This window comes from Pyricularia oryzae, chromosome 2 (assembly GCF_000002495.2).
Source record: "Pyricularia oryzae 70-15 chromosome 2, whole genome shotgun sequence".
NCBI classification, from domain to species: domain Eukaryota; kingdom Fungi; phylum Ascomycota; class Sordariomycetes; order Magnaporthales; family Pyriculariaceae; genus Pyricularia; species Pyricularia oryzae.
Genome location: NC_017850.1, coordinates 5,866,840 through 5,892,899, shown reverse-complemented (window position 1 = coordinate 5,892,899; position 26,060 = coordinate 5,866,840). Strand labels below are relative to the sequence as shown.

The window sequence follows — 26,060 nt, the reverse complement described above, 5'->3', positions numbered from 1 at the left end:
GCGGGCAGGTCGGGGGAGACGGAAACAACAATTTTGCCGTGCGTCTAAAAGGAGGACCGACTTGGTCGAGACCATATCCCTTGATGGAGCTTGGGTCCACGTAGAAGCTATCCTAACATTGGCTTGGCAAGGTGTGTGAGTGAGAGAGTAGGTCAGTCAATCCATGGTAAGCAAGGTGGGAAATGGAAAGGGGACAAAGGGTTGCTGGTACTTCATGTTAGCAATAATCGATAATACCAAAAGCTTGTACCACCAGAGTAACACTAACCACAGATAGCCATGTGTTCGGGAAGACTTTCCTTATGGCAAGGCTGGATACCACCCTCAGTGGGTCAGTCAATCTTGAGACCTTGCCAAGAAACGACATCCATGTCAAATCCACGGCGGAGCTAGAAACACTGTCAGTCTCCAGACCGGTGCATGCTGCCCCGGAGCCGTTTCCACACATGGCTTTCTGTTGTGTGCCTTGGTGAATTCCGATGCTTGGGGGGATCCTTCGAGCCGTTATCGCCTCCAAAAAAGACTCGTGCAAGCGACAGGGAGTAACCAGACCCCGGCAACTTCTCCCTAGCGACATCCTCAGCTTGATTCATCGACGTGCTTCGGACGTGCTGATTTTTAACCTGCTTTTGTTAGGTGCGTGCTTCGTGGGTAGAGAGCCTGCTGACTGATGCAAACGGACCGAGCCAGGCATGGATGGGTTCTGGCCAGCGGCATGCTCGCAACAAATCAAGAAATCTACATTAGCAACTTAAAGTACCTTAGGTACCTTACCTACCTCCCGACGTAGCTTCGATGTGTACGACGTAGTAAGCCTATGATTTTAGCCATCGTTTGTTTGAATCGTTGTCGGGCGGTCAACAAGTCAGCTAATGATGGGATCAGTTTGGAGAAGGTTTGGTGGTGCCGCCCAATTAAAGACCGACTTTGTATAAAACAAACAATTGATTGCGAAAATATCTGACGGATACGTCCGGAAGCGATTTGGTGAAGAATTGAGTGTCTGTGGTTTTGTTTTCTTCTTGGTCTTCTTCAATAGGCAATAATATCATGTGCTGCAATGTACATCCACGAGGCTGAAATAAAAATGATGTGCACTTCTCCATCTCTTGGTATTGAGTGAAAAGGTTGATTATTTTCTTGGGAGCGGAAGATTGCGTCTGGGCAAAAATGCTTGGTTTTGCTTCGACATGTTTTGGGCTTCTTGCAATTGCCAATGCTTTTGGGTGACACTTTCCCATTCGCCTTTCAATTTCGCCGGTGCTTTTTCCCATTTGCCACTCTTGTTGCAAATCTCTTGGCCATCAACAACCCCTACAGCCAAGTCTTGGGCGGCCGCAGGGCAATTTACTCCGGTTCTGGCGTGCTGGGGGCGTTTGGTGGGGCATGGGAGTGCACGAGCTCTCACTGACACCCTGTTCAGCACCTCAGAGGCCTGGGCGCAAGCAACCTAGGTATTCGAGACCCACCCCGGTCGGATATTATCAATTCAATACAATCCATATATAGAGTGCAACTGCAGTTTAACCACATCTAGTATGGTAGAGTGGTAGAGGCTCTAGGTTACCACTCACTACCACAAAGGGCCCCCCTCCAATTCGCAGTCTGTTGAAAGAGGATAAAGAATTTTGTTTCCCATTTTCCCCGCTCGCGCGTGTCAGAGGAACAAAATGATTGAGGCACGAGTAAGTCAAGGTAGCCATCCGGGCCGGCATTGGGAACTTCCAGCGACAGCCAACCCATGCTCATCTTCCCCCCAAGTCCAACCTTCAAAAACAGCAGGGATACTGGCTGGTTGCTCGTCGGGCTTTTTTTCTCCCAGATGCGACAAACGCTTCTACGGGGACCCGTTGGGAAGCTGCTATTTGAGGTTTACAAGGCGCTGAAATATTTATAAAGTGACCTATTGTACATCTTGGAAGCACCATGTTACTGAGCTCGAACTAGCTGTCACAACACGTCCTCCACCAAAAAAAAAAAACAAAAAAAAAAGGCAAAACATCCCTATTTTACAACGAACTGCATTGCCCGCTTGCTTTGGGGGTGGATTTGCCGACTCCGGGAATAGACTTGGCACATACATCCCAATTCCCCTGTTTCAAGTCGTGAGAGTTTGTATTCGAATGGGATCGTTTCTATGGAATGCTTCCGGGACAGGACGGAACAAGCATTGCCAAGACGGCGCTTTTTAGGAATATGAGGTTATCCCGTCACCAAGGTCATGATACACCATGAGATGGTCACAAAGTGTACCAAGAAGAAGAAGAAGAGGGAGAAAACAGAAAAACGAAAAGAAAAACACAAGCCTTGTCATTTGTTGCTCCTAGGTCGATGCGATTTGTAATTTTATCGGTGTTTATTTGTAGATTGCCACCTTCCTTTCTATTCAATCCGCTACTACCGCTACAAACTGCCCAAAATAAATCCTCCTTGATCAAAGCACCGCTCATAGGTTTATGTAGTGGTAACATTGCTGGGACCCCCGCCCTCCTGAGACCAGACCCCGTCGTCGATACCACGCAGCAAACCTCGCGCAATCCTTTTCTTTTCCACCGGCTCAACTACCAAAGGGTTGAATCTCTGTCCCTCCCTCACCCTTTATTGGTTTGTGTGTCGATCAAATTTGCAAAACACACCTCCCATCCCAGGTTTCAGCCACCAGATGCAAGAGTTCAAAACCGGAGAGTTGCTGGCCTTGCAAAACCAAAACTAGTATGATCCAACGCGACCTGCCTCACCGAAGGGAAGCGATATACCCAGGTGCGAACTGTAGATCCCTAAGCCCTAAGGTGTAAATCCTGGACGCAAAACAAGACTCGATCAAGCGCCAGGTCTGTAAAGCCACCAGAATAGGGAATAGCGGCTATATTGGGAATAGAAAGACCTGTTAAGAGAGAAAAACACCATGGTGGTTTACTATTCCAGTTCACATGAAAGATCTGATCAGATGCTTTGAACGCATGAGACACGTGCTATTCGAGAGGTCCACCGCCGTTGCACTTTGTTCCAAATTTCTGCTTGTTTCTTACCTGATTTTATCCAGACTCAGGGGCAACCAATGAGAAGAATGGACGAAACACTTACGGGAATTCGTGCTTGAAGTTGCATTGTCTTGTACTGCTTAGTATGTATTCTACATCCGCCTTTCCAGATAAGGTAGGGAGTCCTTGAGGCACTCAGGAAACAGAGTTTCCGAGCCCTTTGCGCTACCTTGTGATTTTTTCTTCATACCTAAATATATCGGACGACACACAAACTCCGTACGAAGGCGCAAGAAACACCTCTGCTTGCACACTCAAAGTCTGCCTTTCAGCCCGAACAAATAAGGTCTTAGTCAAGACGCCGACGACATCGTACCATGTCGCAAACTAAACATAACCACTGCTAGGCTGACTTGCAAGAATTCAAGTCAGCGGCAAGTCAACAATCGGGTTTTTTTGCCTACAGCAACCCCGTCCACGAACGCCTAATTGCCAAAGTCGCAACACTTCATCCCCAGGCCAAGAATAGCCGTTTGTACAAATGATATTGGCGAGTATAACGCAGCCTTACAAACCCTGGCGCAGCGTAATCGTCTCGGACTTTCCCCCACCTCTCCGGTTGTTCTTCACCCGGCTTTGTCTTGCGGTATGGCAAAGACAACGAACGATCATTTCTTCGACCAAAAAAAAAAAAGTTGAGCGTGGTACCAAGCAATACTTGGAGTCTATTGCATGCGTCCAAGTCACAGACTGTTCGTTTTCGCAAGCTTTTAGGACACTGTGCCGGCACTTGACGTGGCATTTGAGTGGCTGCTTTGGTTCGTAGTCGGCTTGAAACTGACAGCCATGTTCGCGGTTATTCTTTGCCACTAGGAGCTGCGGTGTTCGGGAGAGCTGACAGTGCCGACTTGCTTCCGCTGCCGACCATGATCTCTTTTGGTGCAATTAGGATTCACTTGCTCCCTTGCCGATTTCCAAGCCCATCGAGTACCTCACAAAGCCGGAACCAAGCCTCCCTGTTCGGTCTGGAAGTCGCCAGCCAGTCCGAACTGGCCAGTTGGTTTCGAGTATATCAGGTTTCAGGCAATTAAGATCATATCCGGAAACCCTTCTCGGGCCAGTAATTGAACATGAGGTACCCAACCAGACAAATAGTGGCCAACGCCGCGGTGAAGCCGAGACAGGGGCTTGTAGACGAGTCCCGCTTCTTCATCGACCGCAGCATCTCGTTCCTTATCTGCTCGCGGGCCTCACGGCGCTGTTTCAGCTGCTGCCCCCGGCGCTCCTCGCTGCCGGGAGACAGCGCCCGCCTTTGCACTCGTTGCTTGACCGGTGCGGAAGCCGAAGCAGAAGCTGATGCCGACTGGAACATGCTAAAATCCGGCGCCGATGGGGCAGCGCCAGGTCCGTATTCAGGCCCAGAGTCGTCATCACCATCCTGCTCAGGCCGCAGTGCGCGGAGGCGTCGCTGGAGCTCCTCGAGGCTTGTGTTGTTGTCGTCGGCCATGGGGTACAGGCGCTAGTTTTAGAAGGCTGAGTTGCAGATTGTCTGGTTCAGAGTATGTTTGAAATTTCGGTATAGACACTACGATATTGGTCTTGGTTCCTCCCGTCGCTGAATGACTTGGTAAGTGTGTTGCTCGACGATAATCACCGTCGCTTTTGGCCAATTTTTCCATGTTCCAGTGACTGCTATCGAAGCTGTCCGCCAATGACGTAGGCGGGTAGCTTTAGTTCTCCACTTTTCACGGCCGAAACCCCGGCAACGGGTGACGCTTGTTTACATTGGGCGCCGATTGCAACGTGCAGCAATTATTGAGGGCTTTTCCCGGCTGAGTCTGGAATTACCTACCCTTACCTGGGTAGAGCCAGAACCGAGACTTAGTTCCACATTTCGGAGCATTCCAAAGAAGGATGCAAAGATAATTAATTTCACATCACAATCCTACACAAAGAACCAACGGAATTCAAAAGTTTCAGACGGCTTTCCCTCCACGGCAGCAAATCATGCCCGCCGCTTCTTCATCATATTCGCGGTCCGTCCGCTCCTACGCATCGACGCCTTCCCTCCGATGTCGCGATGGACAAGCGCCGCCCACTGCAAGGATGGATGCTGGCGGCAATGTGCGGGTCGTCGTCCGAGTTAGGGCATTTCTGCCTCGAGGTACGTTGGGATCGAACCTGGACAAGTAGAGTAAGTAGCCTTGCTCACTAACAGCCTTGCCGCCACCACAATAGAGCTGGAACGCGGAGCCGAATGCCTTGTTCGCATGAACCCAGTGACTCAAGAGACGACACTCCTCGTACCCAACGATGAGGACCCGGCAAACTCGAGGGCAAAATCCCGAAAAGTGATTGAGCAAAAATCATTCACGTTCGACAACTCCTTCTGGAGCCACGACAGGAAAGACGAGCACTATGCGGAACAGGCCGACGTCTACAACCATGTCGGTGAGGAGTTTCTCGACCACAACTTTGAGGGCTACCACACATGTATCTTTGCGTACGGACAGACAGGCTCCGGCAAGAGTTACACCATGATGGGCACCCCGGACCAGCCGGGTCTGATCCCGCGGACCTGTGAGGATTTGTTTCAGCGCATCGAGGAGGCCCAGGAGGAGTCGCCCAACATAAGCTACAACGTCCGCGTGTCCTACTTCGAGGTCTACAACGAGCACGTCCGCGACCTTCTTATGCCCGTCGTACCAAACCAGGCGCCCTACTACCTCAAGATCCGCGAATCACCCACCGAAGGTCCTTACGTCAAGGACCTCACCGAAGTCCCTGTACGCAGTCTAGACGAGATTCTACGGTACATGAAGATGGGCGATAGGTCCCGTACCACAGCCTCCACAAAGATGAATGACACATCGTCCCGTAGTCACGCCGTCTTTACTATCATGCTCAAGCAGATTCATCACGACATGGAGACAGACGAGACGACGGAGCGCAGCTCACGCATCCGGCTCGTCGATCTCGCCGGCAGTGAGCGCGCAAAGGCCACCGAGGCCACGGGCCAGCGCCTACGAGAGGGCAGCAACATCAACAAGTCGCTCACGACGCTGGGTCGCGTCATAGCTGCCCTGGCGGACCCCAAGCACACCTCGACTCCGAAAAAGAAGAACAAGCAGCGCACCGGCGGGGAGCAGATCGTGCCCTATCGCGACAGCATCCTCACATGGCTCCTCAAGGACTCGCTGGGCGGCAACTCGAAAACGGCCATGATTGCATGCATAGCGCCCTCGGACTATGAGGAGACGCTCTCGACGTTGCGCTACGCCGACCAAGCCAAACGCATCCGCACCCGCGCCGTCGTCAACCAGCAGGATGCCATCTCGTCGGCCGAGCGCGACGCCCAGATCCTGGCCATGGCCGAGGAGATTCGCCAGCTGCAGCTGTCGGTGTCGGACTCGCGGCGCCGCGAGAAGGACGCCCTTGACCAGGAGGAGCGCCTGGAGGAGTACCAGCAGAGCGTGGCCGCCATGCAGCGCCTGATGGAGGAGCGCAGCCTCGTGGCCGAGGGCAAGATCCGCTCCCTGCAGACGGAGAACGAGGCCCTGCGCCTGCACCTCAAGCTCGCTCTCGAGAGCCTCAAGAACCCCATCCCGGCCGTGCCGCTGGTGCAGACCAGCAATGTCGAAGCGGGCGACGAGACCAAGGAGAAGGGCGACGTGGATAGCGGCGAGGCAGACAAGGAGAATGCCTCGTATCACGACGACGACGACGACGACGACGACTCGGAAGACTACGATGACGGCTATTCGACCGACCCCTCCGACCAGGGTGTCGATGACACATACGAGGAGATGCAGAACCTCCTCAAGGACCTGGGTTACTTCAAGCGCAAGATTGAGGATGACAAGCAGCGCTTCTGGGGTTTGGCTGGTGGCGGTCGTGCGCCGCTCGGCGCTCGGCCGAATGTTTGAGGCTGCGACTGATTAAAAGGCATTTTGTTTGTTTTGTATCGTTTGGGGAACGGCGAGGCGCATAGGGATTGGCGTTTATTAAATTCGGGTTTTCAGGTGATTTTTATTATGGTAGTATGTCAGTATGGCTTCATAGGAGATTATGATCATGGCCAAATTATTCAGTTCTACTAGGGCAAAGTACGGATTTCGGTCTGTCTGTCAGTTTATGTTGATGCTTGCGATTGTAATTCTTCTATAGACTATGAATATGCAGTATCCGACCAGGACTGCACGGATTGACCAAGTTGTTGGCTGAGTAGACTAGAGTTTACATAGAACTACCCGCAAAGCCAATATACTTCACAAGAGCTGAAAGGCCAGTCGCCTCCGGGAATGTGAATCAGGAGTAACAAAGTGCGACACTTAAACGTGATTCCAGAAATATTGGTACATGTTGTGCCAAATTGAGAAAGGCGAGAGACAGTTATGGGTAGAAGAGTGGGATGGTGGGTTGGAAAAGATCATGGCATCTAGATGTGTCTATATCCAGGTGCACAAGTAAACATCACCACCGCGGCCATCATCCTCTATGGTAGTGTACAAAAGCCCTAGCATCCCATTCCGAGACTGGTTGCCGGTTGCGGACGTATAATATATAGATCTTCAATGGGTGCGTTCTGCGTTCCCATGCGATGCTCGTTTAGATCATGCGGTGGTGTCCTCGCTCATTACTCCACCTCCTCGATGAGCTTCTTGGTCCTTTTCTTCTTCTTGGGAGGATCCTCAACAGCGGCTGGTGCTGACGGGCCCAAAATCCTGTCCACTACAGGCGACGCCCCGGTTGGTGACTGCGTTCGTTTGCGGGCTTCAAGCGTGTTCTTGGGAGACGGAGACAAGGCCTGTGCGCTGTCCTCACCTACAGCGTCTCGGCTTCCACCGCTCGTACTAGATCCGCTGCTGCTAGTAGTGCTGCTGGCCGAATCTGCGCGTCCGGCGGCGTCAGGCGCGGCGCGGGACATGGGCGTCTCAAGGATGATGCGCGCTATCCTGCCTGGGGAGCCGCCACTCGAGCTTGAATCAGAACTCGACGAGTCCTCAGATGATACGCTGGAGCGAGCCGACCGAATCTTTAGAGGCTTCCTACCATCCCCGGCGCCAGTGACGGTCCCTGCAGGCGGCATGGCGAGCTTGAACTCGTCGTCGTCCTCATCGTCGCTGCCATCCTCGGCCCCTGGCGGGCGGGTGTGGGTGACGGGCTGCTTCTCTTCGAGGATGCCGGCGACAATGTCCATCTCGACGTGGACCTGGTTCTTGGCCTCGTTCTCGCCCAGTTCGAACCCGGAAGAGGAAGATGCGTCCGTGGCGGCGGGCGTCGATGAACCCTGCTGAGCGGCGCGGTTGGCCTTTTCGATCTCGGCGAGGAAGGATGGGATGCGCTCGGCGAAGAGCCCTCCGCTCGCTAGGAGCTCGTCGCGGTTCACGCGCATGACTGGCTTGTTGGCCGCCTGAACGCGGGCGCGCAGGTCGACTATTTCGTCGTCCTTTTTGTCCATTTTGGGCTTGTTTGATAAGTGACAGTTATATGTCTGGTTAGGGTGAGTGTGAGGTGTCAGTCAATTGCTGTTTTAAATATTGAAACCGAGGGAAACACATGTGGCTCTTGGGTGTTTGTTGCTTGGGGGATACACAAGGGAAAAGCACAAGTGTACGCTGGGCTCTGTGAAGCATATGGGTCATTTACAGGATGATCAGATATTTATTGCGGGAGGTTAAGCCATAGCCCACAGCGCATCTGGCTGCTGATAGATAACATGGTAGCACGCACTTGCATATATATAGTGCCTCGGCGGTATTTATCATAGCTGGTATCTGGAAGCCACACGGGCAACTACAAGCTTAGCAACCAAAAGGGAGACGAAGAGCTCAATACTCCGACAGTTTATGCCCCCAAAAGTTGCCACAGGATATCGAGCCTCAAAATAGAAAAACAACTTACTGTTTGAAACAAAAGAACCTTATCGATATAAAAGGTTCAATGGTAGCTCGGTGTGGATCCAGTAACAGAATTGTCGTTCCAGAGGATATGCTTAAAAGCTAATAAACCCTTGTTGATGCTTTTGCCAGGCCAGAGAGAAGATGTCTTCTTAGCTAGCAGAATGCGCTATGGCGATAACGATTTCCGGTATCTCAATGTCGATTCAGGATGAAGTTACCTCCAGATAATCGTACCAGTCAAACTCAGTGAGGATGATGCTGAAGTGGTCATGTTGCAGTCGTGTTTTTATGTGTTCCTTGTCATTCAACAGCGGCAGACAAGCTAAAGTGAGAACGGATCCAGAGAGACACAGACCCGTGCAAGATCAGAAGTTGGATATATCGTCGTCACCCACAGTGAGCGTGAGGTCATAGCATCAAGCTGCATTAGGCAGTACCCGCATCGGTTGTAGAATATTTCTTCACGGCAGAATTCAAGGCTCTATCGGCCGCTCCCGTGGGGCCACCGGGAAGCCAGGAGTAAAATTTAGTCGAGTTTGCGGCGGCCAGGTGGTGGGGCCGGCCACCCGTGGTTTAGCGGAGCCGCAAATGGCTAGCGTTCTGAACTGCCAGTGTTCCATTACGAAGTACTTTAGTCAGGAAATGTTATCCATTGTGTTAAAGAGGGGTGCCAAACTTTGGTACGTGGTAATTAGTACGAATAATTCAAGAGCTCGAATCAAACAAAGTACCTAGATCCGGACATTTTTGACCAACGCGAGTTCACTTTCCAACACCCTTTACCAGCAAGTAGGCAATGTGCTCGTAAACAAATAAATAGTAGGGAAAAAAAGTTAATGGTTCATCTCAAGTCGGTCTGCCTCGTGGTTACAGGCCGATCGTTTGCATATGTAACGGGCTCCTCAACCAAACAAAAAGAGACAACCACATTTGAGCTTCATCTGGTCACTGAGCGGGGCTACCGTCAGCCAAACTCTCCAACCACATGACCCTGCCGACTCGCTGAAACAACAAGACGTTGGGGAATACCTTGACTCGAGGGGGGGCCCGTGGCATCCTATTTTAGCGCGTTACTTTATATTGGCTGTAAATTCACCAAAGTGGCCATTCTTTGGCTTGTAACCGAGCTTCCGGGTCGTGATTGTCATTCCAAAGGACACATGTAGCGTTTCAGCCAGCGTCGAGGGCAGCATGGGACGCGGCAGTTGGCGTCTAGATACAGTGCAAGCCCCTGCCCGTTGTGTTTGATTTGTTAACCGAAGCTACCAGGTGCCTTTCTGTTCGGATGGAAACAAATAGTTCCTTTCTTGACACTCTGTCGATAGCTTCATTTCCGAGGTTAAGGCTACGTTGACAGTCCTTCACTTTTGATTTATCAGTGTGCATATGTCCCTGCTCTAGTCTTGTCAATTTTCAGTCTGGTCACTCAACTAGCGGCGATTTCTAGATCAATTAAGCCTAGAAGCTCAAATTCGGGAAGCTACCTTACTGTACGGTACTGTAATCCTCTAGCTCGCCTCACCTGCCCCTCGTCAGCTTTCAGGTCCCCTGTTCGTTGGCTGCGTTTCAACGCCAAGGCTGCGTCTTGGACAACCAAGAAGCCCATCCAAACCCATGGAGACCCCTTTTCTGTGAATGGGTGTACACCGACGATCAGGACTGCCGAAGCACAAAGACACATTTTGACACCTCACCTTCCATGATCGTGCGGTTCCTCAACTTATTTTGATCTCATACATAGGTACCGAACAGATCGACCGCTGCAAGGACTAGCCAGCGTCTCACACCAAAGTCGCATTCTTTCAACCACCAAGGCTGAACAAGAAGGCTGTACCACCAAAGTATATATAATCACAAAAACGAAAGAATCCGAGGCAATGGCCGCCCGCCCTACTCTTACCACACATGGCTTGTCCAACTTGTCGCAGAGCTCAGATGTAAACTCGCCAAATGTCAACTCTCCCGCCGAATCGCGCAAGCTGGCCATGAGCAAGATCCACAACACTTTGGGAGACAGGCCACTCCAGCACATTTGGGCCGTCTGGTTCGACAGGTGAGTGAGAAGAGCAGCAGACAAAAACGGGAGGAACGCGGAGAGGGGGGCTCCCAGTAATGGCGAGAAGTATTCGGGTGAAAAGATCCATTAGCTGACCGCAACGACTTTTCCAAACCTGCAATAGGAGCCAAAACAAGGAGAACCAGGCCAAGGATGGCTCCTACCAGGTCCAGCTCGAGCAGCTCGGTGCCGAGATCGCCAGTATCCAGGACTTCTGGAGGTACTGGAACAACACGCCCGTCCAGTACATCAAGATGCGCGAGTCCATCTACCTTTTCAAGAAGGGATTCAAGCCCATCTGGGAGGACCGCAGGAACATACACGGAGGCAGCTGGACCTTCCGCGTGCCCAAGAACATTGGCCCCGACGTTTGGAAGTTGGTGCAGCTTGTTGCGATTGGCGAGGAGCTCCAGGACGCTCTAGAAACCGGTAAGGAAGACACCCGCAGTTCTTCACCTTTCCGGATACGGCCAAACAAAACTGACTTTATTCTCTTTCCCCTTCAGGCGACCAACTCTGCGGCGTAGGCCTCTCTGTCCGCTTCAACTCGCACCTCATCTCCATCTGGCACCGCGACTCGTCCAAGCAAAAGTCCATCGATGGCATGGTCAAGGTCGTGCTCGACACCCTGCCCGCTGAGCTGCGACCCAAGCCCGACAACTACTTTTACAAGAAGCACTCGGACCACGCCGGCTTCAAGGCCCCGCCCGAGCTGCAGGCCGTCCTCGACTCGCAAAAGGCCCGCGACGCCGCCGCAGCCAAGACCGAGGGTACAGGCGGTGGTGGTGAGGCCTCGGAGAACCCCGTCCCCGAGATCAAAGAGCCCGGTGCGGACAAGTGAAGCGCGGATGAGGACAGGTGGTGAATCTGTGTTGTGATATCAGAGGGGATTATAGATTCTAATTTCTAACAAATCATTGACCTGGATATTTTTTAAGGTTGCTGTTAAAGAGGGAAATGTGCAAAGCGGGTGGGTGGCTCTTTTCTTTTTTTTCTTGGTATAAGCCTCGTTTTTTACACATGGGCAGGCCAGGCGAGGGTCGTTTGAACACTTGGCCATCTCGACAAGGTTTAACGATGTTTCCCGGGTGGCTGTTGGCGGTTGGTGACGGTTGCGGATTCTGCGTCCTTCGACCACAGCGCATACGAGTTGGATTTTCTTTTGCTATTTTTTGCATACTGCCGGCGTTCCATGGGAGTATATATATGTCGTGGCTCCTTACTCGAAGAGATTGGGAGGAATACCACATCTTTGCATACGTTACATTGGAATGTCTCTAGTTGATCGAATACTGAGCAAGACGTCCAGCTAGAAGCTGGGCCCAACGTGTACCTGGTCTGAGTGAGTTTGTTCTTGTCAGATGCTTCTGCACATATTGCATTAAGCATACGTGCCAAATCCTGGGTGCTTTAAAGAACGGCGAGATTAAAGATTTAGAATTTGATGGGTTGTTCAGTTACTGTATAAAACTACACCATCTACATGTTGTTTCCGTCTCATCATCATCCTCTCTGGATTCATTGCTTAAGTCGGCCACTCTCCCTCTCTCAAGTGTCACGTCTGACCTGCTCAGATAGTGAGCAATTTGTCAAGACCTCAAGGGTCTTGCTCGCCAGATTCTCAGTCATGAAGCTGACCGCCTCGCTCGATTATAGCTGGCTTGCCCAATGGCCATGCCAAGTTGCCTAGAAAAGGCCAAAGAAAAGCCGGACCAGGTGGAGTTATGTGTAAATCTCCCTGAGCCCAAAACATGGCCGCAGCCGGATTATGGTGGGTATACAAGGGCAAACTCTCTTGGTAGGTATGTGTTTCCTGGACACGACAGCCAAGCGTGCTTCACATAGAAGCCAATATCTTCATGCTCTCGACAGTTCGGTGTTGCGGCGCCTAGCAAGGCAAACCCTAACCCAATTGCTCTTCTCTCGGCCTGTTGTTGGTATGCTGGCTTCGGTCCACATTCGTCTTTCCCCCTTTTCCACACCTCACCTCCACACGCCAGCCCGACGCATGACGGCCTCGAACTCATGCCTGTTGACGCCCCTGCCGACGCCGGCGCCTCCGTTGGCCTCGAGTATCATGTCTCTGAGCAGGTCGTCGTCGACCTCGTCGTCGTTGAGCATGGACGCCACGCGCCGGAGGTGCGCCATGGTGATGACAGAATCGCCGTTCCCGAGTAGGCTGAGGTTGCTGTCGTCGTTGTCATTTCGCCTCGTCGTCGTGAAGAGCGCAAACGCGTCGTCGACCTGCCGCACGTGCGCGTCCGATGTCCGGTGCCGCGCGTGCATCTTGAGCGCGCAGATGGCCACAAAGGACGGGTACTGCGCGAACCCTTCGTCATCCGGGTCCAGGATCGATACGAACTCGGCCTGCTCGGCTGCGTCTTTGGGTGGGATGTCAAGCGCTCTGCGAGGGTGATTAGAAAGAGCCATAGATCAGAGATTACCCGTCATATAGGGTTTCCTTCCAGATACTCACATCATGGCGCGTCGCACATCGTCTATCGGGATGACGCCCTCCTTCTCACCCTCCATGGGCTCGGAAAACAGGCTAAAGGCTTCCTTGATCTCCGCCTCCTCCTCGGCCGTGATGTTGTTCTCCTTGGCTAGCTTGGACTGTCGCTTCTTGGGCGCGGGCTTGGATGCGCCCGCGCTGGCGCCGGATGGAGCTTTGCGCTTGGCTGGCTGCAGAAGTGTGTCAGTATTGATTGATTGCTCCAAACGAACAATCAGGAAGATCTTACCATGGTTGCTTCTTGTGACGATGTCTTGGTTGTTTTGGAGTGAGTCGCTTTTCGAGTCCGACAGGGCGAAGGTTGTGCCTCGCGGAGGGTCGAGCAGGCGCCTTTGCCCGGCTTAATCACATAACTACCTAGATCGGTACTTTGTGAGTTTGCCGACGAGAAAGCGCGACAAAGACTGGACGAAGTTGGTCGCAAAGTCGGCCATTCACATTCCCCCAAATCCCAATTGACATTGACGCAACCAGCTGGAGGTGGGGCTGAGAACGGGCCTGCCACACAGTAATTATTCTGGCTCTTGTGTGGGCTTGGGACACTGTCCAAGTGGAGATTTCTCAAGCACCACTACAAAATCTCCAAGAAAATTTCACCGGTAATTTCCTCTCATCTCTCACACGAACACCAACACCAACACATCCAAAAAGGCTTCGCAACCTAGAAATGTCTTCGTCGACATTACCTCTGCCGATTTTCAAAGGCATGTAAGAGAGTCCAGCATCAATTTTCCGGCTTTATATACTCATAAAGCCGGGTTGGACTCTGGCGAGACAACGGAGCCTTTTTGAGCAGTGGTTCAAGGAGTGTCTGTCCCCTCAGCCTTCTACTTGGTGGAGTAGCTTCAAAATTAGCTAGAGCTTGCCGTCGCCTCAAAACCCCAGGATGAGCAAGTGTGGACAGTGAAGCAAGATGAACATAGGGGACCTGATACGTTCGGGTCCTTCCGCTGTATCACTTTATTTGCCTGCTCTCTTCCAGAGAACTGGCAGTCAGTGGTATAGCGGAGACATCCCATAATTGCAGGTATGTAGAGAACAAATGATACTGGACAATATAAGCTATATGCAGCCTCTTGTGATCAGTACCTGCGTGCGATATAGTCAGGTTGCTTCTCCTTGAGGGAGCTGTCTTGTTTTTCATGGGAGTTTGGCCCTGTTGCATGAGAAGCAGGTGGCTTGGGTACACGGCGCTCAAAGCTCACAGAGCCGCCTTACCTCCATCTAGTCATTTGAAGTTGTTCTTCATCTCACGCAGCTTGCCCATAACCTTGACCGGGTCCGTCTCGCCAGTCGCCTTTTGGATGACTGGATCATCCATCCGCATGAAAACGTTGTGTTTCTGAGTCAAGAGGAGTCAGGCGTTGATGTTCTCCAGGTTTATGAGGGGCATGAACAAAAGGCTCATAACACATACCTTCTCGTCGCCAATTGTGAATTGGCCCTGAGTCTCTTTGTTGCTCTCGGCAAACTCTTGCAGCTTCTGAACAGGCTCGCTTTGCAAGACCGAGATGCCAAACTTGACGTTGGACTTGGTGTATTCGTGTCCGGGCTATGATATCATGACGAGTTAGTAAGGAAGATATATAGGTGCGAAGGGCCTAGATGACTTACAAAGACACGAGTATCATCAGGCAAGGCAGCCAAGGTCTTGTTCAGAGCAGTGTTCATCTCCTCCGGGGTACCCTCAAAGAACCTGCCGCAACCTAGACCGCACCACACTTCCGTTAGCATATACGGCCACGATTATAAAAACGGCACTCTCCCACCCGTGTCAGCCTACCTCCATGAAAGAGAGTGTCGCCCGTAAAGACGACCTTGTCATCTCCATCCTGCATAAACCAGCAAATACTGTCCTGCGTGTGGCAGGGCGTGTAGAGGCCCTTGACCTGGATGCTACCAAAAGGGAAGCCCTCGCCGTTCGCGGGCGTCGTGGTGACGGCCTCGCAGTTTTTACCGCCAATTATCGGCAGGTCTGGAAGCTCCAGTGCATCGCGCTGTTTTTTTTTTTTTTTTTTAGGGTGGATTATGTTATGTTAGTGGCGAGTTATACGGAAACTCGAAACAATTGTAAATGTCACGCTCGGGTAACTAACAAATTTTTTGTTGCCTCCAGAATGATCCCAATGGCTAAGATGGAAAAGAGGGTTAGTGAAGGCTGGACCTCAAGTCGAAGCCGATCAACAAGAGTATCGTATCCTTACTGGTGGGTGTTCACAATGGCCTTCAAGTTGATTTCGCCGGACTCGATGGCTTTCTTGATGGGAGGAGCGGCCCTTCAGCCCAGGTCAGTAAACATGATCACTTGCATAGCATGCACGATGTCCCAAGATGATACACCACCACAGGTGCATGTTCGAACCAGAGACTAGGACGGCAGCTTACTCTTCCGGATTAGCCGGATCTATGATGACAGCGTCCTTGGTCTTGTCGTCAATGACCAGGTAGGCGTAGTTGTCACTACTACCTACCCCTATATAGCCGGTTCGGTTCAAAAAGTCAGCCACGACTATACAGCAACAGCATTCATCTACCGCAAGACCCTGCAGTGCCTGTCACTCGGATGGTACGGGCTTACACATGGGAATAGACTTGACCTGCATGGTGCGTCGAGGAGTGAACGAGAACTGTATTGTAACAGGGTCAAGGTCCTTGTGGTTAGCACTAGCTCAAGCGCGCCTCCAGATCGTCAAGCTTATTGCGTAGCGTTCCCCTCCCCTTTGGCCCCGAGTCAGGTGCCCAGTGGCCGTGGAAGTGTGGGCGTGTATCCAAAACTAACACTTGGTGTGAATGCTTTTGATTTAATCCCGAGAAGCGGTCTGCCCAGTCGCACAAAGTTCATAATGTGTAACGAAGTAGACCGACAAAAATACGCTGAAATTTATCAGCGGATTGGATAGGACTCGAAACAAGTCAAAAAAGTTAGGAGAATGGAGGTTTAAAAATAGGAGATGCCTCCGACCTTTGAGCCTGCCAAGTGACGTTGGTCATCGCGACGATGATTGAAGGTGGGGAGCCCAAGGTTTGGAGCGGGTACAGTATCGTACTAATCTGAGACGGTGCAGAGGCACTGTACATTCGTGCGAACGTTCACGATGATGCAACGTCATAATCTACAGTGCCATAGGTACATAGTAGTTATAGCTTAACCGTCTAGTCGTAGCAATCTTGCGGAGGATTGCCTCTCTAGGCAATGCTGTAGGCAAGCGTACAGCTGAGTGGAGTACCGGTAGTCTCAATTCTCGTCCTAACCAGACTAGACAAGAGCCTAGTCTGCTGTAGGGGTACTATTAGCATCAGAAATAGGTTGAAGACAGCGCAATCCCTTCCTCCAGCTAAACAACCCCTATCGGCTTTTGCCGCCACGAGCCCCTAAGGCGAGTCCAGCCACCACCCGCCTGCTTAGAATCTTGAGATTCCGTGACCATGGCATCGGAGGTGACGCCTTGTACCTCTATTGGAACCTGGCCAAGATCAGACCTCGGCGCCCCTCCATCCCCGACGAAATCTACACTGCCGTCATTGTCTCGTGCCTGTTCCATCTCGGTGACCTGCCTAGCCAGCTTCAGAGTCCCCAAGACCAATCTGTTATCCATCGGTTGAGCCGACCCCGCCTCGTCACCAATCGCGTCCAGAACGCTGAGGACCCTCGAACTTCCCCATCTTCGGACAAACCTGGCAATAGTCGGCAGATCCTCCTTGCCCACATCCAGATACCGCCGCAGCGCATCTCTGCACGCAGATGCGACCACCTGCGGTACTTCCTCTACGTGTGGTGCAGCAGCACTACGGCCGGCCACTACCGGGACTTGGTCTTCGTCCTCTTCCGCGGCCGAAAGCTGCTTCCAGTAGTAGTCCCAGATCCAAACCAGACCGGCCTGGGCGCCGGCACGTAGCCTGGTGAGCGAGGGCAGCTGTTCATGCGTGGCCTGGTGCCGCAGCTCGACGAAAGTCGCTGGTAGCCCAATGGTCTTGGCCACCGAGTACATGCTCATCTTGTGTGCCTTGTCCTGGTGGCTGTCAAGAAGCCCTGTTACGAAGCTAAAAACAAGGAACCAACAAAATGTTTCGCAAGGAATAGTGTGAAGCTTTGGTTAGTCTTTAGTAGTTCTCTCTTTTCTTGGGTCTCGGGTCCTCCAACTAGAGGAAGGAGACCGAAAAAAAGAAACCAACATGCAAAGTGAATCGGGGCTAGGGAAAGAAAAGGGTTGGGCAAATCGAAGGCTTGCGGGTTCGTCTCCGGAGGGCCAAAGCTAAAGGTCTAGCTTGAAGACCCTGAGCCCGAGCCTGTGGCCTGGGGCGTCATCTTCAAAAGAACACATACGCCGAAGGAGATGAGTGGTTAATGCAATGTGTGTAAGTAGGGAGAAAGCAAGCTGAGGGGTCCAGAAGAATAAACCAACCCGCCACAAGACAACAATGGCGAACGAAAAAAAAAAAAAAAGCTACTAGCCCCAGGTGAAATAAAAAAGGGTGAATGAGGGTAGGGGGGGGGGGGGGGGGGTGCGTGTGTCTAAGTGCAAGAAAAAGAACAAAGACAAAAAACACATCTAACATGGCAACGCACCGACTGAATGCGGCCGAGTAGGAGGCGCGCACGGCATACGAAGAGTTGGAATCGGTGGCGCTCTTGCCAGTCGGCAGTAGCATCGACTCCTCGTCTGCGATCATGGCGGCGATCAAGAGGGCCGTGGACTCGACCATGTGTGGGCAGCCACCGCGCTGCATCCACATGGACACGCGAGACACGGCGCTCTTTTTGTCCGCCCTGCTACTGCTGCTGGAGCTGACGATGGAACTGGAGCTGAAGCTGGACGAGGCGGCGGTCCCGGCGGCAGCGACAGCACCATTCCCCGAGGCGACTGTGGGCGCGTGCTGCGCGACTTGCTGGGGGAAAAATTGTCGGCGAACCTGGAGGAGTTCGCCCCGGTCCTTCCACGGCGTGAAGACGTATTGCACCATGTTCCTAGACTGTTGTCTTTTTTGCTTTGTCTCTATTTCCTCCAATACGGTAATTGTAAAATAAGATAAAAAGAAGTCCTCAATGCATTACGTATATTTTCCGCGGATATTGGCGTTGCGTGGTTGGTTGATTTTTGAGATGGCAAGTGAATTTGATTGTTGGCCGGTGTGATGGCTGCTATGCGCAAAGTGTTTTTTTCTTCTTCTCTTTGTCGATGCTGCCACCGCCCGTTCATTTTCAATCCCCATCAAATACCAGATTAACTCATATCTGGTTAACTTCCGATAACAGATCTAAGACAAAAAATAAATAGATAAACAACAATAACACTAGGTACCTACTCCGTACTTGTTTTATGTCACTGCACAGATATTCCTCACCAGCGCTGGCAAAAACCTGCTCGCGCAATAGCTCCCAACATGAGGCAGGCGTTCACAGTTCACAACTTCACAACACACCATCGTCGAGCCCTGATCCCTCTTCGATCGTTCGGGGGCCAGGCGAGCACCTTTAGATCAGACCTATCGCGTCCAATTCCTCTCGGATGCAGGCCAGTAGGCATCAATCGGAAACCGACAGCATGTCTGCCTTAATTTAGTGCATCTGCACTTCAGCAGAAGTAAAAACAAGCACAAAAAAAGATTACACTACAACCACGCGAGTCTGTGCAAATGGCTGGCGCCTGGGGCCTGTGATCACAAGCCATCGGCTCCTACCTTCAGAACCCTTAGGTATGCATTTATCTGGTAATTCCCGACATGCCAAGGATAGCGACCAAAGCACAAAAGAAGAAGCAAAAGGGAGGCTGCCATCTTGTACACAAGTCCCTTGCCGTACGGTTGCCTGCCGCCAATATCGCCACAGAAGCAAAACCTGTCCTTTGCATGTGCCAGCTAATTACTTCGTAGCAAAAAGCGGCAAAGCAGGGCAATCAAAAGGCCTTGTCTATGCACTCTATGACCATTCATTGGAACGGAGACGGAGGCCTCGTCTGCAACGAGGGCTCATCTCCGCCACCAGTCGCAGGAACCCGACTTGACTATCCATGTTTTCCTTTGGCCCCTCGACAGGTCCCCATGTCACATCGCCAGGTAAGGCAGATTGAAAGCGGTTTGCGAACCGTCCATGGCGTTTTCGTACTTTGTAAAATGCACTTTTTGGCTCCGCCCTGGTTCAGGTTGAATGAAAAAGATCTAACCCTCTCTCGCGTCGTCTATTTTTTCCTTGGTCCATGTGGTGAATGTGGGGAGAAAAAAAAGAGCGACAACAAATTTGACCCAGGGAGGGGTGTGGGCTCCCTTTTTTTTTTCTTTTTCTTTCTGTCCAGGGTTGGCTACTGTACGACGTACGAAGTAGCACCAAGTGCGTCCCAGCAGGAATGATCACAATACTGCGCAAGTTGGATCGTCCTTGATTAGAGCATTAACCGCATTAGGTCAAGGATGGGAATTGATAATGATTGCCTTTTGAGTTGCTGACTGCATTCTGGGCGGGGCAAACGGTTTTGTGTCCGGGTACCAAAAGTACCATGCACCACCCACAGGCAGGTACGTACCACCCCTCCCCTCCCAAAATCCCACGAGCGCTTGACTCGGGGGCGGTCTTGGTTGGAGTGTTACGCAGTCGGTACGTTACTATTACCACGTATAGTTTAAGGGGGAAGGAGGGTTGATTAGTGGGCTGCCCAGACTTTGAGAGAAAGTAGGTACCACAGCAGCTTTACTTCGTACCGTCCGTCCTTTTCGGTGGAGGTGTGGACATGCAGAGATTTCCTTGGTACAAATGGAGGAGCGAGCGACTTGGTTTTTGTGACTATTATTGCATGTTGTAAGGTTGTCGTCGGCCCATCCGGAAGCAAGAACGCTACTTCGTTACAGGTTGTGCCGGTTCTAGATTTCTGCTGTTCAGATACCGCTCGCACTGTTGTCTTCTCAGTGTGTTAGGACTAGACTTACCGTAGTACTTAGTGCGCAGGTTGAGGTTCTCTCCCTGTGCAGGTCCCTGACAATTCGTAAGGGGGAAAATTTCCAAGCAGGGCGAGACCACTGCAAAAGGGTCCCGCAATACGCGGTATTATTACTTTGTGTTGGAATATAGAGGAAATAAACAAAAAAAGGAAGGAAAAAAAAAACCTGGATGGTGGGTAATCGAGCCCATGTCTTTTTTTGGCGAAGCACGGCCCGCCGATATTTTTGGGTAAGTGGCCGATGCCCTCTTTTATTCATTTAAAAGAAGTATATTATCAAAACCCGAACCAAGAAGCTTGCTCGCAACACTTACAAGGAATGTACCTGGGTAAAAGGAGCAAAAACACTTGGCTTTAGCAGACAAGGCAAAGCAAACCAAATGAGTGGAGTGAGACAATTGGATGGTTTAAGCAAAGGGGTGCGGAGTTATTACCGCGTACTGGCACCACTCTTGAAGCATACCGAAAAAAAAAAAAAAAAAAAAAAAAAAGAAGGGATGGGATCTTCGATGGCGCGGCTCTGCAACCCCGGCCGGAGAAAGCGCTTGGGGTGTCACTTTTCTTCTTCTTTCGTCCATTCTTTCTGCGAGTGTCCCACCGAAAAGCTTATGCACACGCCCATATTTCCGTCTGTGTTTGTTGATTGTTCACACCCAAAACCACCCCCGAACCATCTCTTTTGTGGCCCCCTCCCCTTGTTTGCTCGCTTGCCTATCGACCGGTCCCTGTCCTTTGTGTGTCCTGACCCCCCGACCCCTGGTCAGTAGGGGAGCAGTCCTCCCCCACCCCAGTCAGTCCCCAGCCATCGCTCGACCCATGACGACGGATTGGAAGAAGCAGCAGGAAAATTATGGTCTTGGCGCAAGACTCTCTCAGTGTGTGTCCCTCACTCTGCCTGATGTGCGCAGTAGCAAGATCCCCATCGAAGGGGGGAGTAGGGGGTCTCTCTTTGACGTCTTCCTTGCACACCCCTTTCCTTCTCATCTTCCTCTCCACCATCACCACGCCCCCACCCCTCCTTTCACCTCTTTTTGGCATCACACAGATCGTGGATTAATGCTCGTGCCGTGGCCCGTGCTTATTCTCCTTTCATTTTTCTTTTGCCTTTTTTTTTCGATATGGTCTCAACGTTTGTCTTGTTTACAGATGGGTTGATTGCAAGGTTAGCCCCCTTCTTTTTTTTTTTTTTCTTTTTTCTTTTTTCTCGACCCATCCGTTGGTTCAGGGTTTTTGCTAAATTGGTACGGTTTATGGAACTCTGCCGGGGCGACAGAGAGTGGAACAGGAGAGAGACAGAGAGACAGAGAGAGAGAGAGAGAGCTTGGAAGTGACGAGCACTTTGCATTCTAAACTACCTATCACTACCACGGAAACGTTTATCCACTTCTCCCTTGTGGCTCGTGTGATTGTTTGATTTTTTATAACTTTTTTCTTCTCTCCTGCCTGTACCCGCTTGCGATTCAGAATGCTACTACGTACGTGTTCCCCAGTGCACCGGCATATTCCCTGTCCGGACAAAGAATTGTCCAGATGAAGTCTCACTGCTGGGGAATATCAACTATGTAGTATTACCTTACAAGATCCGTAAAATGGTCCAACATCATATTACTGGATCATCTTGGCAGAGATCAAAAGCCCCATTCAACCGACGGATTTGGGTCAAGTGGAAAAAGGGAAAAAGTTTGTAAAGTGAAGAAAAAACTTGATCTTGCTTTCGCTGCTATCTAGGGGTATCATAATCCGTGGTCCAATCATCCCAAAAAATCAAATAACCTTTCCCTTTGGCCAGTGTACTCCGGGTATCCCTTTTAAACCCAGTCCCAACCGAGGCTCGCATCGCAGCGGCCATGTATAGTTTGTTATATGTACAACAGAAAGTTCAAAATAGTAAATGTAAAAGCATGTGGGTGGTGCCTCATATGTTCACTCCTGCTCCTCGGCATCGGCGTCATCGTCACTGTTGGACTCGTCTTCATCCTCCTCTTCCTGCGGGGGAGGAACCCAGGTCTCCTCCAGCTTGAGGCCCTTGCCCTTGGGCTCAGTGATCTCATAGCCACCGAAGAGCGAAGTGGTCGATGAGCGGAAGGTGTTAAGGGTGTAGTCGCCCAAACCCTTCTCCGGCGGATCATAGAGACCCATACCCACGAGAATCTCTCCGTCATCCTCCTCCTCATCGAGTGAACGGTAGGGGATGCTCTCATCTGTTGGAATGACGGGCTCTGGCGCTGCCGGAATCGCAGGGTAAGAGTCAGGCGTGGGAGGGGTGGCACCCGGCATGAGGGAATTCCATTGGGTAGATGTGCCGCCTTGCGAAGTCACGGCGGCAGGAGCATATTGCTCGGTGGCGCTCGTAGACTCAACTAGCCCAGGGCACTCCGAGTCTGGTGACACAGGCTTGATTGAGGGATTCATGGGGGCAGATGTGGTCCATAGGTCCTTGATGGCGTACTGAGGTGCCTGAAAGTTCGAGTATGGCAAGGCCAACGGAGAGAGACCAGTGGGTGAGTTGTATGCCGAGTATACGGCGGGGGTAGGAGGAAGATATTGCTGGTACTGAGTAGAGAAGTCCGCCTCGTTATATGCGGGGAACGGATATTGTGAGAGCGGCAGGGCGTGCTGAGTTTGTTGCGCCGGAAGCATTTGCTGTTGCGGCAACATATGCCCAAGCTGTGAAGATGGGTGCCAGCTCACTGGCCGCGAAGGTCTCCTCATGAAGTTGTCAGGCACGACGTTCTGGGTTGAAGTGGGCAGGCATGCCTGCTCCAATAGAAGTTGATTCCTCTGGGCGATCAGGTTGTCGTTCACCATGGTCCTTCTCCTTGCCTGCATTGCAGACCTGGGGCTGTTGCTAGTGCTTGTCGGCTTGGTAATACGCATGGGGCTTCCGCCGTGGGCATGAAGCACATGGCTGCTGGACGTTGGCGAGTAACGCCTGTTCTGAAGCTGCGCCAGCCCTATTTGCCTCGAGATATCGTCGAGATAGACATCGGTGCTGGCTGGTCCTGGGCTAGCCAGTGGTAGTTGCTGCCCCATGTACGGGGCGGAAGCGTGCATCTGCATCGTGGCGGTGTTTGTGGTTGACGTGAATGAGGTGGATGTGAGGATGTTGACGGCTGTGAGTGAAGAGTACCGTTGAACGAGAAGTGGCCGAGTGTTGATGTGCAAAGGGTTGATATGGAAAATCGATGAGAGGAGCTTCAGCTTGAGGGGTGGCCATCAGGCGGTATATCAATGGCACGAGAAGACAGGGCCCCAACTAGGGATTGGTAGTATGGGCCGAAATATGTTTCGGGCTAGTACATAGGGCCACAAACATAAGCATGGGCGGCATGTTGGCACGCGAAAGCTGGATATAATAAGTCAAAACGGGGCGGCGGGAAGGATGGCATGCATGCGTGTGTCTGTCAATATGGAGGGAGTGTGCGTGGTCCAGAAGGAGAGTGAGGGTTTCTCCTGCGTCATACTGCGCATAGACAGGGATGCCATGGCATGCCCTGTATGCCCCCAAGAACGAAGTATTTTGTTAGCCTTGGGAAAGGGCAGGGCAATGACAGGCATGTACGAATCTAGAGGTACTGTGCGCGCCAGCCAGTTGAGTTGCGTCCGTGGCGTGGCGTTGTGGACCGACAAAAAAGTGCAGAGTGCATTTTTTTTTGTCCTTGTCTCCAAGCCGCAGGCTCGGAGATGGAAGCGTACCTAGCGTTTTGACCGGGGTGCGGATGGTGCCTGAAGGGCAGGTGGAGATCAGACCAGACTGGGGTTGATAAACTAAGCTAAACCTAGTAAGAGCAAGGACAAAAAAAGGGAAGAAGAAGAAGAAGAAGAAGGTGTGGGCCAAGGTGTGTGTGTGCGTGTGCATGCTGTGTTTGTGTGGATGCGTGTGATAAATGGGCCTAAAACCGTCGTGGGCGGTTCGACAAGCCAAGCTAGCACACGGGGAGCCAAGGGGGCTGCCGGGGCAGGGGCCACGCGCAGGGCAGTGTTTGCCCGTCGTCCTGGTCTGGAGAACAAGTCCCTCCATCCCAGTCCATCTCCACAGTTGCTGGGCTGCGTGTCAAGCAGGGAAAGACATGGATGCATTCGGACTTGTGGGTAAACAGGATGATGGTGCGCAGCAAAAATTCCATAAAAAAAAGATTGCCCAACTGCCTGACTCCCTGCACCAGGCAAGCAGCACTGGCACCGCAGAGCGATTGTTCCTTCACAGTAATACTGCGCGGGCAGTGTGAAGGGAGGCGAGGCTCATCTCTGGGCACCTTATTCCGTGCACACTGTACAGAACTACCTACAGATACAGTAGTACTTGACATGTTGTAATTACCACGTTTGCTCGAAAACAACATGAGAAATAAAGAAGAAAAACCCCACACGAATCGCGTTGAGAGATGCTTTGATTGGCCCCATCTTCCTCAAAATCGGCTTGGCTTGGCTTTACGGTACCGTATGTACTGCAGTACTTTGCGTAGTTCCCAAGATACGATAGATTTTGCGCAAAAGGCACATCGTCGGCACTATTATTACTATTGCGTATCTAGTCACCGAGCTGCAGCCAGGTCAGGCCGATGTTGTGTGGGTCGGTCGGTTACGATAACACTATGAGAACGCTAGCATTTGTGCTGCTACCAAGATCTGTCTGGGTAAATGACCGGAGGCCCAGCAAGTCGTTTTTTTTTTTTTTTTTTTTTCAGCGCCGCAATGAGACAGGCTGCCTTGTGCCTTCCTTCATCGTGGTACAGAACCAAGGGAACTTGACCCAAATCGGCAAAGAATGTCGACGGCCCAGTCAAAGGAACCTGTCCAGGCTTCCCTTACTTTTGTCTGCAACCTTACTTTGCAAGGTAATTAACAGTAATGGAGGTTAGCATGGAGGCAAGCACTTGGAAAGCCAGGCCGGACGCTAGTGACTAGCAAGGCTATGACTGGGTCAGTGCGCTGTATACGTACAGGTAGGGGACAAACGGATACCGCCCTGCACATTCATTACACCTGGTTTTAAGGAGTACCGAGTGGAAGTTTGCACTATGTCAGGCGGGGTGGTGGCTCCGTCAAAGGGAACTAATTTGTCTCTCTGTGCGTGCTAACCTACAGTACACGGTACAGCTTACCAGGGGAAGGACGGACGGGATCTACCTAGGATAGATGGAATGTGCAGCCTACTCCGTAGTGAATTTGTCAAGGTTGATGACTTTCGCTTCTTTTTTTTCTTTTGCATGCGGATACATAACCAGCATGCATTCACACACCCTTATCGAGGCTTGCTTGTTCTAGCCCAAGGGTGTCGGCGAGTCTTTTGCCTTTTTCCTTCTTTTCTTGCTGATCTGCACGCTCGCCCTGCACTATGGAACGAAGTTACGCGCGAGGTGGCTCTATTTGCAGCGATTGGTGAGCCATCTTGGTCGATGAGCCAAAGACCAAACCGGTTGACCTGGTCAATCCCTTTTTTTCTCCACGCCATGCGTAGACCCTTGTGTTCACCGGGTTCTCAAAGTCGGCCTGCTGCTTGTTGCTGTCAGTGCTTGCCAGGTTGTGTGTCTTTGTCGTGAGGCAAAGGTTGCACGGGTTTGCTTGGGGGTGTGGGGGTTCAAGTTGATGGTTGATTGATGAGATGGAGTTCTTTTTTGTATTTTGATTTTTATGGGTTTTCATTGGAGCCTTTGGATCGATACGGCATGGGTGTTC

General features: G+C 51.6%; 9 protein-coding genes across 10 annotated transcripts; 3 read left to right on the top strand and 6 right to left on the bottom strand.

Moving 5' to 3' along the window:
• Nucleotides 1-3,070: 3,070 nt before the first annotated feature.
• On the bottom strand, nucleotides 3,071-4,667 carry MGG_12302 (uncharacterized protein). The gene has a single exon (XM_003715078.1). It carries the CDS (start codon nucleotides 4,486-4,488, stop codon nucleotides 4,075-4,077), a length of 414 nt encoding a protein of 137 aa, XP_003715126.1. The 5' UTR covers nucleotides 4,489-4,667; the 3' UTR covers nucleotides 3,071-4,074.
• Nucleotides 4,668-4,824: 157 nt separating this feature from the next.
• On the top strand, nucleotides 4,825-7,263 carry MGG_08156 (kinesin-II 85 kDa subunit). Its single transcript, XM_003715077.1, has 2 exons — nucleotides 4,825-5,145; nucleotides 5,220-7,263. Exons 1-2 carry the CDS (start codon nucleotides 4,989-4,991, stop codon nucleotides 6,905-6,907), a joined length of 1,845 nt encoding a protein of 614 aa, XP_003715125.1. The 5' UTR covers nucleotides 4,825-4,988; the 3' UTR covers nucleotides 6,908-7,263.
• On the bottom strand, nucleotides 7,101-9,374 carry MGG_08155 (the record flags this gene model as incomplete). 2 transcript variants are annotated; one of them, XM_003715075.1, is made up of 3 exons in its annotated part: nucleotides 8,886-8,909; nucleotides 8,631-8,777; nucleotides 7,618-8,475 (listed from the first exon to the last, which is right to left on the bottom strand). In XM_003715075.1, the coding sequence occupies exon 3, from the start codon at nucleotides 8,440-8,442 to the stop codon at nucleotides 7,618-7,620; it is 825 nt and encodes a 274-aa protein (XP_003715123.1). In that variant the 5' UTR covers nucleotides 8,443-8,475; nucleotides 8,631-8,777; nucleotides 8,886-8,909. The 2 variants fall into 2 exon arrangements, with proteins under 2 accessions (XP_003715124.1, XP_003715123.1); XM_003715076.1 differs by lacking the exon at nucleotides 8,631-8,777 and having other exon boundaries at nucleotides 7,101-8,475; nucleotides 8,886-9,374.
• Nucleotides 9,375-9,972: 598 nt separating this feature from the next.
• Nucleotides 9,973-12,436, top strand: MGG_12301 (translation initiation factor 4E). The gene is made up of 3 exons (XM_003715074.1): nucleotides 9,973-10,937; nucleotides 11,065-11,369; nucleotides 11,447-12,436. Exons 1-3 carry the CDS (start codon nucleotides 10,762-10,764, stop codon nucleotides 11,779-11,781), a joined length of 816 nt encoding a protein of 271 aa, XP_003715122.1. The 5' UTR covers nucleotides 9,973-10,761; the 3' UTR covers nucleotides 11,782-12,436.
• Nucleotides 12,437-12,923: 487 nt separating this feature from the next.
• Nucleotides 12,924-13,886, bottom strand: MGG_08154 (uncharacterized protein; the record flags this gene model as incomplete). The annotated part of the gene is made up of 3 exons (XM_003715073.1): nucleotides 12,924-13,344; nucleotides 13,417-13,622; nucleotides 13,839-13,886. The coding sequence occupies 3 exons, from the start codon at nucleotides 13,884-13,886 to the stop codon at nucleotides 12,924-12,926; spliced, it is 675 nt and encodes a 224-aa protein (XP_003715121.1).
• Nucleotides 13,887-14,376: 490 nt separating this feature from the next.
• On the bottom strand, nucleotides 14,377-16,437 carry MGG_12300 (hydroxyacylglutathione hydrolase). The gene is made up of 9 exons (XM_003715072.1): nucleotides 16,232-16,437; nucleotides 16,031-16,079; nucleotides 15,838-15,925; nucleotides 15,657-15,728; nucleotides 15,549-15,582; nucleotides 15,236-15,449; nucleotides 15,067-15,158; nucleotides 14,870-15,004; nucleotides 14,377-14,794 (listed from the first exon to the last, which is right to left on the bottom strand). Exons 1-9 carry the CDS (start codon nucleotides 16,292-16,294, stop codon nucleotides 14,681-14,683), a joined length of 861 nt encoding a protein of 286 aa, XP_003715120.1. The 5' UTR covers nucleotides 16,295-16,437; the 3' UTR covers nucleotides 14,377-14,680.
• Nucleotides 16,438-16,513: 76 nt separating this feature from the next.
• MGG_15062 (uncharacterized protein) lies at nucleotides 16,514-18,624 on the bottom strand. Its single transcript, XM_003715071.1, has 2 exons — nucleotides 18,020-18,624; nucleotides 16,514-17,493 (listed from the first exon to the last, which is right to left on the bottom strand). The coding sequence occupies exons 1-2, from the start codon at nucleotides 18,412-18,414 to the stop codon at nucleotides 16,788-16,790; spliced, it is 1,101 nt and encodes a 366-aa protein (XP_003715119.1). The 5' UTR covers nucleotides 18,415-18,624; the 3' UTR covers nucleotides 16,514-16,787.
• Nucleotides 18,625-22,028: 3,404 nt separating this feature from the next.
• On the bottom strand, nucleotides 22,029-23,738 carry MGG_08152 (uncharacterized protein). Its single transcript, XM_003715070.1, has one exon. The coding sequence runs from the start codon at nucleotides 23,439-23,441 to the stop codon at nucleotides 22,305-22,307; it is 1,137 nt and encodes a 378-aa protein (XP_003715118.1). The 5' UTR covers nucleotides 23,442-23,738; the 3' UTR covers nucleotides 22,029-22,304.
• A 52-nt stretch (nucleotides 23,739-23,790) lies between these two features.
• MGG_15829 (uncharacterized protein) lies at nucleotides 23,791-24,610 on the top strand (the record flags this gene model as incomplete). Its single annotated transcript, XM_003715069.1, has 3 exons — nucleotides 23,791-24,022; nucleotides 24,165-24,220; nucleotides 24,548-24,610. The coding sequence occupies 3 exons, from the start codon at nucleotides 23,791-23,793 to the stop codon at nucleotides 24,608-24,610; spliced, it is 351 nt and encodes a 116-aa protein (XP_003715117.1).
• Between the last annotated feature and the right edge of the window lie 1,450 nt (nucleotides 24,611-26,060).

Coding starts and splice junctions, on each gene's coding strand:
- MGG_08152 (XM_003715070.1), bottom strand. CDS start 23,441: ATGCAGATGCACGCTTCCGCCCCGTACATGGGGCAGCAACTACCACTG.
- MGG_08156 (XM_003715077.1), top strand. CDS start 4,989: ATGCCCGCCGCTTCTTCATCATATTCGCGGTCCGTCCGCTCCTACGCA. Junction 5,146..5,219: donor TAGGGCATTTCTGCCTCGAG/GTACGTTGGGAT, acceptor CCACCACAATAG/AGCTGGAACGCGGAGCCGAA.
- MGG_12302 (XM_003715078.1), bottom strand. CDS start 4,488: ATGGCCGACGACAACAACACAAGCCTCGAGGAGCTCCAGCGACGCCTC.
- MGG_12300 (XM_003715072.1), bottom strand. CDS start 16,294: ATGAACTTTGTGCGACTGGGCAGACCGCTTCTCGGGATTAAATCAAAA. Junction 15,729..15,837: donor GATCCGGCTAATCCGGAAGA/GTAAGCTGCCGT, acceptor CCTGGGCTGAAG/GGCCGCTCCTCCCATCAAGA. Junction 15,005..15,066: donor CTGATGATACTCGTGTCTTT/GTAAGTCATCTA, acceptor ATGATATCATAG/CCCGGACACGAATACACCAA.
- MGG_15062 (XM_003715071.1), bottom strand. CDS start 18,414: ATGGTGCAATACGTCTTCACGCCGTGGAAGGACCGGGGCGAACTCCTC. Junction 17,494..18,019: donor TACTCGGCCGCATTCAGTCG/GTGCGTTGCCAT, acceptor CCTTGTTTTTAG/CTTCGTAACAGGGCTTCTTG.
- MGG_12301 (XM_003715074.1), top strand. CDS start 10,762: ATGGCCGCCCGCCCTACTCTTACCACACATGGCTTGTCCAACTTGTCG. Junction 10,938..11,064: donor TGGGCCGTCTGGTTCGACAG/GTGAGTGAGAAG, acceptor AACCTGCAATAG/GAGCCAAAACAAGGAGAACC. Junction 11,370..11,446: donor CCAGGACGCTCTAGAAACCG/GTAAGGAAGACA, acceptor TTTCCCCTTCAG/GCGACCAACTCTGCGGCGTA.